The sequence below is a fragment of the Cebus imitator genome, unplaced genomic scaffold, assembly GCF_001604975.1.
Source record: "Cebus imitator isolate Cc_AM_T3 unplaced genomic scaffold, Cebus_imitator-1.0 Scaffold21, whole genome shotgun sequence".
In the NCBI taxonomy this organism is placed as follows: domain Eukaryota; kingdom Metazoa; phylum Chordata; class Mammalia; order Primates; family Cebidae; genus Cebus; species Cebus imitator.
The window spans coordinates 8,465,343-8,477,434 of NW_016107336.1; the positions used below are offsets into that span (position 1 = coordinate 8,465,343).

At 40.2% G+C, this 12,092-nt stretch overlaps 2 protein-coding genes across 5 annotated transcripts in view; one reads left to right on the forward strand and one right to left on the reverse strand.

The window, feature by feature from the left end:
- Positions 1 to 12,092, forward strand: part of CNOT10 (CCR4-NOT transcription complex subunit 10) — a 96,807-nt gene that overhangs the window by 36,619 nt on the left and 48,096 nt on the right. For all 4 annotated transcript variants that reach the window (XR_005198937.1, XM_017521687.1, XM_017521688.2 and 1 more), the window contains 3 exons: positions 453 to 570; positions 5,484 to 5,633; positions 7,365 to 7,567. Coding sequence is in view for 3 of the 4 variants with exons in the window: in XM_017521687.1 (XP_017377176.1) it covers positions 453 to 570; positions 5,484 to 5,633; positions 7,365 to 7,567 (471 nt within the window). In the remaining variant the exon portion in view is untranslated. The remainder of the gene's footprint in view (positions 1 to 452; positions 571 to 5,483; positions 5,634 to 7,364; positions 7,568 to 12,092) is intronic.
- Positions 9,432 to 12,092, reverse strand: part of LOC108298846 (40S ribosomal protein S15-like) — a gene marked incomplete at its 5' end in the record, with an annotated part of 3,227 nt that continues 566 nt past the window's right edge. The window contains one exon of the mRNA XM_037735978.1: positions 9,432 to 9,442. Coding sequence (XP_037591906.1) covers positions 9,432 to 9,442 — 11 coding nt within the window. The remainder of the gene's footprint in view (positions 9,443 to 12,092) is intronic.

The window sequence follows — 12,092 nt, forward strand, 5'->3', positions numbered from 1 at the left end:
TATTGCTCTGTCACCCAGGCTGGAGTACAGTGGCATGATCTTGGCTCACTGCAACCTCCGCCTCCCAGATTCAAGGGATTCTCCTGCCTCAGCCTCCCAAGTAGCTGGGACTACAGACATGCGTCGCCACGCCCAGCTAATTTTTATATTTTAGTAGAGAAGGATTTTCACCATGATGGCCAGGCTGGTACAGACTATATTCTTATACTTATACCTATATTAATTTTTTCAGGTAGACCCTTAGCAATTCTCTTTATAAAGTGCTCTCTGATAGGTTTCAGTTTTTTAGATTGTGAGAGCAATGAAAAATCTAGAGACTATATAGTTTTTTGTGACTGTGACTTAATTAATTCATTTATGGCTTTGAGCACATGTCAGTACGACAGTATAATTAAGATCCTACATTAGGCGTCTGAAAACAATTATAAGTAATGTTTATATTTTCTCTACAGTCTGCACCCTCTCTCTTTCTTAAAAGCAATTTTGAGTACTTAAGAGGTAATTATCGAAAAGCAGTGAAGCTATTGAATAGTTCAAACATTGCTGAGCATCCAGGATTCATGAAAACAGGTAAAAGAAAATTGTGAAATTTTAACTTTTTTATCTTCCTCTTCTACCCCTTCTTACTTGTCCACCTCCCAACACCTGGTCTTTCGAGTGATTTATCCTAATTTTTCTTTTTTTCTTTCTTTTTTTTTTTTTTTGGCTCTGTATGCTCTTTTTTTTTTTTTGGTGGGGACGGAGTATCACTCTGTCTCCCAGGCTGGAGTGCAGTGGAAGACTTGGCTCACTGCAATATCTGCCTCCTGAGTTCAGGCGATTCTTCTGGCTCAGCCTCCTGAGTAGCGGGATTACAAGCGTGCAGTACCACACCCAACTAATTTTGTATTTGTAGTAGAGACGGGGTTTCTCCATGTTGATCAGGCTGATCTCGACCTCCTTACCTCAGGTGATCTGCCTGCCTTGGCCTCCAGAAGTGCTGAGATTACAGGTGTGAGCCACCACACCCAGCCATATGCTAATTTTTCAATGAAAATATTTTAATATTTCTGCTGCAAAAAAATTCCAGGAATTCTTGTCTCTACTTTAGAAGAAACCTCATTACTTCTTGCTTTTACTTTGCTTTCTTTGCTTTTTTTAGATACTTTTCCAGGTTGGATCGCTTTTTTCTTTTTCTTTCCTTTCTCTTTCTCTTCTTTTTCTTTTTGAAACAGGAACTTGCTTTGTCACCCAGGCTGGATGCAGTGCTACAATCACAGCTCACTACAACCTCGACCTCCTGGGCTCAAGCAATTCTCTTGCCTCAGCCTCCCAGGTAGCTGGGACTATAAGAATGCATCACCATGCCTGGCTTATTTATTGTAAAAATAAGGTCTCACTATGTTGCCAGGCTGGTCTCAAACTTTTGGGCTCAAGTGATCTGGTGACCTCTGTCTCCCAAAGTGTTGGGATTACAGGTGTGTCACTGTGCCTGACCCAGATCACTTTTCTTTAGCCAACTTGCTTTTTTTTTTTTTTTTTTTTTGAGACAGAGTCTTGCTCTGTTGCCCAAGGTGGAGCGAGTGGCACGATCCTGGCTCACTACAACCTGCACCTCCCGGGTTCAAGTGATTCTCCACCGCAGCCTCCTAAGTAGCTGGGACTACAGGCATGTACCACCACACTCAGCTAATTTTTCTAATTTTTGGTACAGTCTGGGTTTCATCATGTTGGCCAGGCCAGTCTCAAACTCCTCACCTCAAGTCATCTGCCCACCTCAGTGTCTTAAAGTGCTGGGATTACAGGCGTGAGCCACTGCACCTGGCTCTTTCATTTGTTTTTATAAGGTCCTTGGATTTTTGCTTTGAGACCTTTTAAGTAAATATATAACATTCTTATTTTTTTCTGCTATAAAGGCAGTTAATAATACGATTTTTTTCAGTAACTTGCCCAATTAATATGACTTCTTCAGATCATTAACTACATCAAAAATCTTTCTATAAAGCTAGGAAGATAAGTGTTATTACATATTCTTGCTTCTATTTAGAAAGTCTTACAAATCCCTTGATATTAATGGTAACATGAAAGTAAAAATTGTGAATGTCATTTAGGTTTATATCATTACTATTTTATGGAGCAGGAAAAGGAAAATCATTTATTCAAGAAATGAGGATAAACGATTGAAAATGTGTGTTTTGCCTCAAGTTTAAAATGCAAACTATATGGTTTTTGATTTGTTTTGTCTTATTTTGTTTTGTTTTGGATTCTATTTAGATACACATACGAGTATACATGCCAACACACTCAGACCTTCCCCCATTTACCCGTTCAGTTCACTGGAATGATGGAGGATGGAGAAGGGCACTTTGTTCCTTAGATTCTCTTGAGGGTGTTCTTCCTTTTCTGAATACCCATTTCTAATTCTGCTCAATTTTAGTTTTTTGTTTTCATTTTCGTAGTTTCTCCTCAGGAGCCCACTAACAGTTACGCAACATGAAATGATCCCTCAAACTGAAAAGATAATACACTTTGAGAAAACTTTGCTTAGGATTTTCTTGATGTAGATGTCATTGTCAATCTTTAAAATGGAGGCAGGAGCTGGAAGTGGTGGCTCATGCCTGTAATCCTAATGCTTTGGGAGATCAAGGCAGGAGGACCAGAAGTTCAAGGCTATATAGAGCCATGGTCATGTCACTGCACTCCAGCCTGGGCAACAGAACAAGGCCTTGTCTCTAAAAATTAATAAATTAATAAATAAAGATGGCCAGGTGTGGTGGCTCACACCTATAATCTCAGCACATTGGGAGACCGAGGCCAATGGATCACTTGAGGTCAGGAGTTCGAGACCAGCCTGGCCAATATGGAGAAACCTCGTCTCTACACGATATACAAAAATTAACCAGGTACAATAATGTGTGCCTGTAATCCCAACTACTTAGGATCCCATAGTGCTGGGATTACAGGTGTGAGCCACCGAGCTCAGCCTAGTTTTTGTCTTTTAAATATTGTAATTTCTTAATTTAAAATTATGTCAGAAGATTACCTTTAGTTTTTAGTGTTAAGCAATAAATTATTAATGATTATTAATTTTATCATTTTAGTCAGGCATTTTATACCATTAAGGGCAAAGATTGTTTTGGAATGTTTGGTTAGCCATTTAGAAAAAGAATACTAAAGCTTAGATTACTTTCATTACACCAAAATAAAATCCAGAGAGATTAAGGATTAAAATGTAAAATTAAATAAAAGCAGTAAGATAAAACTTGGAAGAATATTTTAATTTTGTGATGGGGAAGGCTTGAATAAACATTTTCCAAAATCTAAGTACCATAGAGTTTAGAAAACATTGCTAAATTTGACCACATTAAAATGTATGATTAAAAATGTAAACGCGTATACACATACTGAAACAAGTCACAAAACAGATGACAAACAGAGGTGGGCAGGAATATTTGAAAAAGATGTGACAGAAGGGTTCTTTAACATATAAACCAACTAGTAACCAACAGGAAAAACATCTGTAACCAAATAAAGAAATAGATTGGCCAGGAACGGTGCTCACTCTTGTAATCTCAGCACTTTGGGAGGTCAAGGCAAGAGGATCACTTGATTCCAAAAGCTTGAGACCAGCCTGGGCAACATAGTGAGACCCTGTCTCTACAAAAAATTTAAAAAATTGGCCGGTGCAGTGCCTCACACCTGTAATCCCAGCACTTTGGGATGCCAAGGTGGGCGGATCATGAAGTCAGAAGTTTGAGACCAGCCTGACCAACATAGTGAAACCCCGTCTCTACTAAAAATACAAAAATTAGCCGGGCATGGTGGTGGGCGCTTATAATGCCAGCTACTCAGGAGGCTGAGGCAGGAGAATCACTTGAACCCAGGAGGTGGAGGTTGCAGTGAGCCGAGATCACAACACTGCAGTCCAGCCTGGGTGACAGAGCAAGACTCCATCTCATTAATTAATTAATTAATTAATTAAGCTGGGCATGGTAGCCCACACCTGCAGTCCCAGCTACTCAGGAGGCAGAGTCATGAGGATTGCTTGAGCTCAGAAGGTTGAGGCTGTAGTAAGCCTTAATTATGCCAGTGCACTCTAGCCTGGGCAACAGAATGAGACCCTGTCTCAGAGGAAGGAAAAAAAAATAAGGGTAAAAGACAAGAAGAGGCAACATACAGGCTAAAAAATACAAATTCCCAAACATGAGAAGATGCTTAGCCACTGTGGTATTTAAAGAAATGTGAATTAAAATTGGTAGAGACTTATGGTTTAACAAACATAAGAAGGATTTTATATATTCTGTTCTGTTCTTTCCTTTTCTTTTGAGACGGAGTCTCACTCTGTCATCCAGCCTGGAGTGCAACGTCAGGATCTCGGCTCACTGCAGCCTCCACTTCCCAGGTTCAAGTAATTCTCCTGCCTCAGCCTCCCAAGTAACTGGGATTATCAGCGCCCTCCACCACACCTGGCTAATTTTTGTGTTTTTTTTTTTTGAGACGGAGTTTCGCTCTTGTTACCCAGGCTGGAGTGCAATGGCGCGATCTCGGCTCACCGCAACCTCCGCCTCCTGGGTTCAGGCAATTCTCCTGCCTCAGCCTCCTGAGTAGCTGGGATTACAGGCACACGCCACCATGCCCAGCTAATTTTTTGTAGTTTTAGTAGAGACGGGGTTTCACCGTGTTGACCAGGATGGTCTCGATCTCTTGACCTCGTGATCCACCCGCCTGGGCCTCCCAAAGTGCTGGGATTACAGGCGTGAGCCACCGCGCCCGGCGTAATTTTTGTGTTTTTAGTGGAGGTAGAGTTTTACCATATTGGCCGAGCTGGTCTCAAACTCTTGTCCTCAAGTGATTCACCAACCTTGGCCTCCCAAAGTGCTGGGATTACAGGCATGAGCCACAGTGCCCAGCCTCACTCTGTTCTTTTCTATATATTCTTGCTATTCATTTAATATACTTTGGCAGTTTCTGTATATACTTGCTTCCTTGTTTCTGATTTCTACGTAATATTTCATTGGTAGATACAATGCGTAAACATTACATTACTGAGAAATATTTTTTGTTTTTTGCATTTTTGTATCATTTGTCTACAGTTATTAAAAATTAGCTGGGCATGGTGGCCCATGCCGGTAATCCCAGAACTTTGGGAAGCAAAGGCAGAAGGATTGCTTGAGCCCAGGAGTTCAAGACCAGGCTAGGAAATATAGAGAGACCCTGTCTATTTAAAAAATTATTTTTAAAAAGGAAAAAATATAGAACAAAATTAGACTAACAAAATAGGATTGGTTTTTAAAAATAATTTTTATCACCTTTAGTAAGAGATTTTAAAAGGAGTTTTTAAATTTTTCAGATGTTTCCTAAATTTCAAATGCCTTATTAACTGTTCTTTAGATAGTAAGTGGAATGGTAACAGAGTTAACCCAACAAAGACAAGCCCAATACTTGTCTGAGGAACATCAACATTAAAATTTTTCTGTGGACACATTTTTTTGTATTTTTCTCAGGTGAATGCTTGAGATGCATGTTCTGGAATAACCTTGGTTGCATCCATTTTGCCATGAGCAAGCACAATTTGGGATTATTCTACTTTAAAAAGGCTCTGCAGGAGAATGACAATGTCTGTGCACAGCTGAGTGCAGGTAGCACTGATCCAGGTAAGCCCAGTACTAGGAGACAGTTTGTATTTATTACTTCAGAAGAGCATGATTTAAAAAGCATGAATGTGGTTGAAGTACCCGCCTTGTAGACTTATAAACAGTTAACTCTGATCTTATACAACAAGCTTGGCTCTGGGGATTTTTAGTAGATATTGCTACTTTGAATAGCAATTACAAGGTGTTAAGAGTAATTCTGAATTATCCAGAAATTTAAGTTGCATTCCATTTTTCATGGATTTGAAAATGAGTTATTCCCTATGGTTAATATTATATACCAGAATGTTTGATTAGTCACAACATGACGGTGCCAAACTAGGTTTATTATAGATTTTTTTTTTTTTTTTTTTTTTTTTTTTGAGACAGAGCCTAGCTCTGTCACCCAGGCTGGAGTGCAGTAGTGCAATTTCAGCTTATTTTAACATCTGCCTTCTGGGCTCAAGTGACCCTTCTATCTCGGCCTCCTGAGTAGCTGGGACTATAGACATGTGTCACTGCATCTGGCTAATTTTTGTGTTTTTTGTAAAGACAGGGTTTTGCATGTTTCCCAGGCTGGTCTGGAACTCCTGGGCTCAAGCAATCCTCTTACCTCAGCCCTCCAAAGTGCTAGAATTACAGGTGTGAGCCACTGTGCCCAGCTTATTATAGATTCTTTGCAGAGTTTTGCATGTGATACTGTTGGTTAGCATCTGACAGTCTTTAAGCAAATTCTTAACGTTTATCCTTTAATATTCATCATCATGTGGATCCTTGATCCAAAATGCCTAAAATCAAGCAATTATTTAGCTTTTAAAAATAATAATCTATTTAATGACAAATGTATTCTAAATCAAAGTGGACTGTAATACTGAATAAATAGGTGATAACACATGATAATAAAATGGTTAACCAAGATGAAGAAAAAAGAATTTTTTTTTTTTTTTTTTTGAGACAAAGTCTCACTGTGTTGCCCGAGCTGGAGTGCAGTAGCACGATCTTGGCTCATTATAGCCTCTACCTCCCGGGTTCAAGTGATTCTCCTGCCTCAGCCTCCTGAGTAGCTGGGACTACAGGCATGTGCCACCATGCCCACTTAATTTTTGTATTTTCAGTAGAGATTTGGTTTCACTATGTTGGCCAGGCTGATCTTGAACTCCTGACCTTGTGATCTGCCCACCTCAGCCTCCCAAAGTGCTGGGATTGCAGGCATGAGCCACCATGCCCAGCCGAAAATTTCAAAAAGTGGAAACTTCTTACAGACTCTAAATATGTTGGCTGGGCAAGATGGCTCATGCCTGTAATCCCAACATTTAGGGGAGTCCACAGTGGATCATTTGAGTCCAGGAGTACAAGACTAGGCTGAGCAACATAGAGAGACCCCATTGCTACAAAGATAAAAGTAAAAATTAAACAATAAAAGAGAATAAAGTAGAAATGTAGAAAAGCAGTATAAGATTCAAAGGAATGAGAGTGGGTCCTATCTCTTATCTTTGCCTTCCTGGAGCATTGTTGACTGAGTAGCTGGTAAATGAGAAGAGACATCTCTGGCTCTGCCAGCATAGATAACTGAGATGACTCTGGAGAATATTTGTGGAGTTGAGGATGGAAACCACCATTGGTAAGAGCTATTATCAGATCAGGATTATTGGTGTCAAACATGGTAGTGTCTAAGTACTTAATGGAATAAATGTTTTCAAGGTAACCGTTACCTTTAAATCTAATGATTTATTCTTATCTAATTTTTATCACTAGGCAAAAAATTTTCAGGAAGACCCATGTGTACGTTACTAACCAATAAGAGATATGAGCTGTTGTATAACTGTGGAATTCAGCTTCTTCACATTGGAAGGCCTCTTGCTGCCTTCGAATGCCTGATTGAAGCTGTTCAGGTTTATCACGCAAATCCTCGCCTCTGGCTACGGCTGGCTGAATGCTGCATTGCTGCCAATAAGGGGGTGAGTGCCGCTTGGTATGTTTTTGAACCCTATCTTACCTCCACTTACTACATGGAATGTAAAAAAAAAAAAGAAAAAGAAAAAGAAACTTGGAAACATACATAAGACATCATTCTCTTTTATTTATTTATTTGTATTTTATTTGTTTTTTTTGAGACGGAGTTTCTCTCTTGTTGCCCAGGCTGGAGTGCAATGGCACGATCTTGGATCGCTGAAACCTCCGCCTCCCAGGTTCAAGCGATTCGCCTGCCTCAGCCTCCCAAATAGCTGGGACTGCAGGCACGTGCCACCATGCCTGGCTGATTTTGTATTTTTAGTAGAGACAGGGTTTCACCATGTTCCCCAGGCTGGTTTTAAACTCAGGTGATCCACCTACCTTGGCCTCCCAAGGTAGGGGGGAGGTAGGTGGCCTCCCACTTACCAGACTCTCAAAGTGCTGGGATTACAGGTGCGAGCCACAGCACCTGGCCATCATCATTCTCTTTTTAACTATCATTGAATGTATAGGTAGTCTTCTTTAACCACTGGGAAAAAAATTTAGTTTCAAAAATGCATTTGTTGGCCGGCCACAATGACTCACACCTGTAATCCAAGTACTTTTGGGGGCCAAGGTGAGTGGATCACTTGAGCTCAGGAGTTCAAGACCAATCTAGGCAACATAGTGAGACTGAGACTTCCATCTCTGCAAAAAATTATCTCGGTGTGGTGGCGACTGCCTGTAGTCCCAGCTAATCAAGAGGCTGAGGTGGGAAGATTGTTTGAGCCCAGGAGGTGGAGGTTGAAACAAGACCAGATAGAGCCACTGCACTCCACCCTGGGCAATAGCGTGAGACCCTGTGTCAGAAAAATAAATGAAAATGTAAAAAGTCATTTGTTAACATTCTCATTCTTGGTAAGTATGGCAACATTAAAGAGTTGAAGCCAGTCAGAAAGTCGTGTATGTTGGAACAGTGGTCTGCTAGCTGCTGCGCAGGGGTCAGGAGCCATGCCATCTGCTGGCATAAGAATAGTGTTGTGTAGCCTGCTGATTAGAGAAGGTCTGATAACATAATGTGGAAAGAACTGCATTAAGCTGGGTTTCCTTCAATGCTGGAGGGTTTTACTTTGGTTTCAGTAAATGATACAGAGTTTATGGATTACCAGGCTATTTTGGACGCATGATTGCCCGTGGTAGCTATGAAAATAGGCCAGTTTACATTGACGTCCCTGCTTAGATCATCTCCAAATGGCAGTTGGTGGAAGCCTTTTGAATTTCAGTTTGGGAAGGATCCATAGGAGATAGGGGAAAGATGCGTTGTATCAGAATTACCAGATACTTGTATCTTTCATTTGCTACCCACCCCCTGCTCTTGCTGTGCTTTTTGGATGCGTATAAACATTGGGAAGGTATGGTACCTGGAGGCTTTACCTTGCATGCCTGCCATACGTGATACAAATGTTGAGGCTTTCCTCCTGCTGAATAGCAGTTTCAGAGAAGTATAAGAGCTAAAGGGGTTAAAGAAGTGTTCGCTAGTTTTTCATACATAGTACTTCGGTAGTTTATGATTTGAGTATACCATTAGAGGAAGAGATGAATGATGTCTTTGAAAGACTTTATTTAATTATACTTTGCTTTTTAAAAGACAACTTTCTTATTGGTTAATTATTAACTGATAAACAGTTCTAGGCAGAATTTATACTTCTTAAAGATGCAAGAAGCAATTAGAAATTGCTTATTCTCTTTTATCTGTTCATAAATTTAAGTGTTGGGGGCCTTTCTTTGGTATTTACTGGAAACCAGGGAGTTACTTTTTTCTGGGACTAGAGAAAGATTGTAAAGTTTAACATTTTCTTTTTAAATTAACTGATTTTAGAAATAGTACTTTTAGGGGCCCCCTAGAGGAAAAGGGGGGGGGAGATTAAGTATTTTCCATATTAATATGCTGCCAGTCCTGTTTCTTTTTTCTAAAAAAGTTCTGAATTCGTAATTTTAAAAAAAATGGTAAAGATGACTTTTGTTTGCCATAACTTCATGAACACACACAATTTGTGCTACAGGTAGAAAACTTGCCACCAATAATATCTTTGTGCTTTTCCTCCTCCTGAAAAACACTTTAGGGTAACCTAAAAAACAGTAAAAACAAGCCCAAAACGCTAATAAAATCAGAGGACAAATCCCAAAAGGAATAACTGTAAACTCCAAATAAAATTTCATAAAATTTGTTTTATTTAGTCAGGACAGAAGGTATGCTGAACAAAGCAGTTTGTAACTTCAGAAACAAATTTATTTTGGATTTAAAAAAATTGTTTACTTGTTTATGTTGAGGAGGTCATTTTGTCCTATTGTACATGTTGTTTCCGACTTGGCAGAGGCAAGGCTTATATTTACCTGGGCAGTGTATAATATATGGGAAAAGATCTGCTAAACAAAAATAGTCCCAATATTTTAATTATGATGATCCCTTTATCTTAAAACTGATCTGGCACACCTTCTGGCTATTAGGGATTGAAGGTATGGATTATTATTGTAAGTTTTTAGTTCCATCCCATCACGGGCCAGTTTGTTTTCATCTGTTGCATCTTCAGATCTAGCCATTTGGATTATTTTTGATGGCCTTAGTAATAGGAGAAGACACTATGGATGAATCACTAAAATTGTCACCACAACTAGGAAAAGAAGTCAGAACAGAAGTCCTCCCAAGAATGGTTTAGAATATCCACTTTGTTATTAATATTGCATGGCCTTCTCTGTACACAATTAGTTTTGATCAGAGCAGTTTTATTTTTGTATTATTATATTTTTAGCACTGTGTAGTATATTCTTTATTAAAAGTCATATATGGAAGTGCAACTATAATAACTTATGTTCGGGAGCAATAAGTAACAGTAGAGAAACATTTATGTTTAGAGGAAAGACTTTTTGCAGGGCAGAGATTAGTTTTGCAAATTCATATTGATTAACTCCAGATTGTTCCAGTATGTGAGAAATTGAATGTCCTTTTAAGATAGCTAGTTGGGATTCCACCTGCAAGTAAATTAGAGATGTGTTTTATTTTATTTTATTTTTGAGAAAGAGTCTCACTCTGTCACTTAGGCTTGTGTGCAGTGGTGTGATCATAGCTCACTGCAGCCTCGACCTCCCTGGTGTCAGTCTTTCCACCTCAGCTTCCCTAGTAGCTGGGATTATAGGCATGCACGACCACACTTGGCTAATTTTTGTATTTAGGCTGGAGGGCAGTGGCGTCATCAAGGCTTACTGCAGCCTCGACCTCCCTGGCGTCAGTCTTTCCACCTCAGCTTCCCTAGTAGCTGGGACTATAGGCATGCACGACCACACTTGGCTAATTTTTGTATTTCTTTGTATAGATGGAGTTTCAAGCAGTCATCCGCCTCGGCCTCCCAAAGTGCTGGGATTATAGATTCGAGCCACCATGCCCAGTTTAGTTTTTGTTTGTTTGTTTGTTTTTAATAAAAAAAACATTTTTCCTGGCTGGGCATAGTAGCTCACACCTGTAATCTCAGCACTTTGGGAGGCCGAGGCAGGTGGATCACTTGAGGTCGGGAGTTTGAGACCAGCCTGGCCAAAATGGTGAAACCCTGTCTCTTCTAAAAATACAAAAATTAGCCAGGTGTGGTGACAGGTGCCTGTAATCCTAGCCACTCAGGAGAGACTGAGACAAGAGAGTCGCTTGAACCCAGGAGGTAGAGGTTGCAGTGAGCCAACACTGCACCACTGCACTCCAGCCTGGGCAACAGAGACTTGGCAAAACTCTGTCTCTCAAAAAAAGTAAAACAAAAATTAGCTAGTCATGGTGGCATGCACCTGTACCAGTAGTCTCAGCTACTTGGGAGGCTGAAGTGGGAGGATACTTGAGCCCAGGAAGCAGAGGTTGCAGTGAGCTGAGATCATGCCACTGTACGCCAGCCTGGGTGACAGAGCCAGACTAAAAATCCAAAACATTAGCTGGGCATAGTGGCACACAGCTGTAGTTCCAGCTACTCGAGAGGCTGAGGCAGGAGAATCACTTGAACGCGGGAAGCAGAGGTTGCAGTGAGCTGAGATCGCGCCACTGCACTCCAGCCTGGGCAATACAGCGAGACTCCGTCTCAAAAATTTAAAAATAAATTTTAAACAAGGGCAAAAGAAAAAGGTAGATACAGGGTCTCACTGTGTTGCCCAGGCTGGTCTCGAACTCCTGGTTTCAAGCCACCCTCCTGCCCCAGCTTCCCAAAGGGCTAACAGGCATGAGAGCCACTGCGTCCAGCCAAATTAGAGGCTTAGAATGAAGGGGGACGATAAATGAAATTATCACTGTGAGCTCTATAGTGAGATAATATATCTTAATCAGATATCTTAAAGTACTATGTTGTGTAAGTGCTTTTATTATTTTCACTTTAATGTTTATTCATTTGGTTTGGGGAATTTAATCTCCTAGAAGGATTGTGTTCATGTAAGTTTTTGCCTTGTACAGCTTAAGTTTATATGTTGTTGACAATTTAATTAATACTTTGAGTAAAGAAGGAAATTATCTGTGTTTTAGGAAGT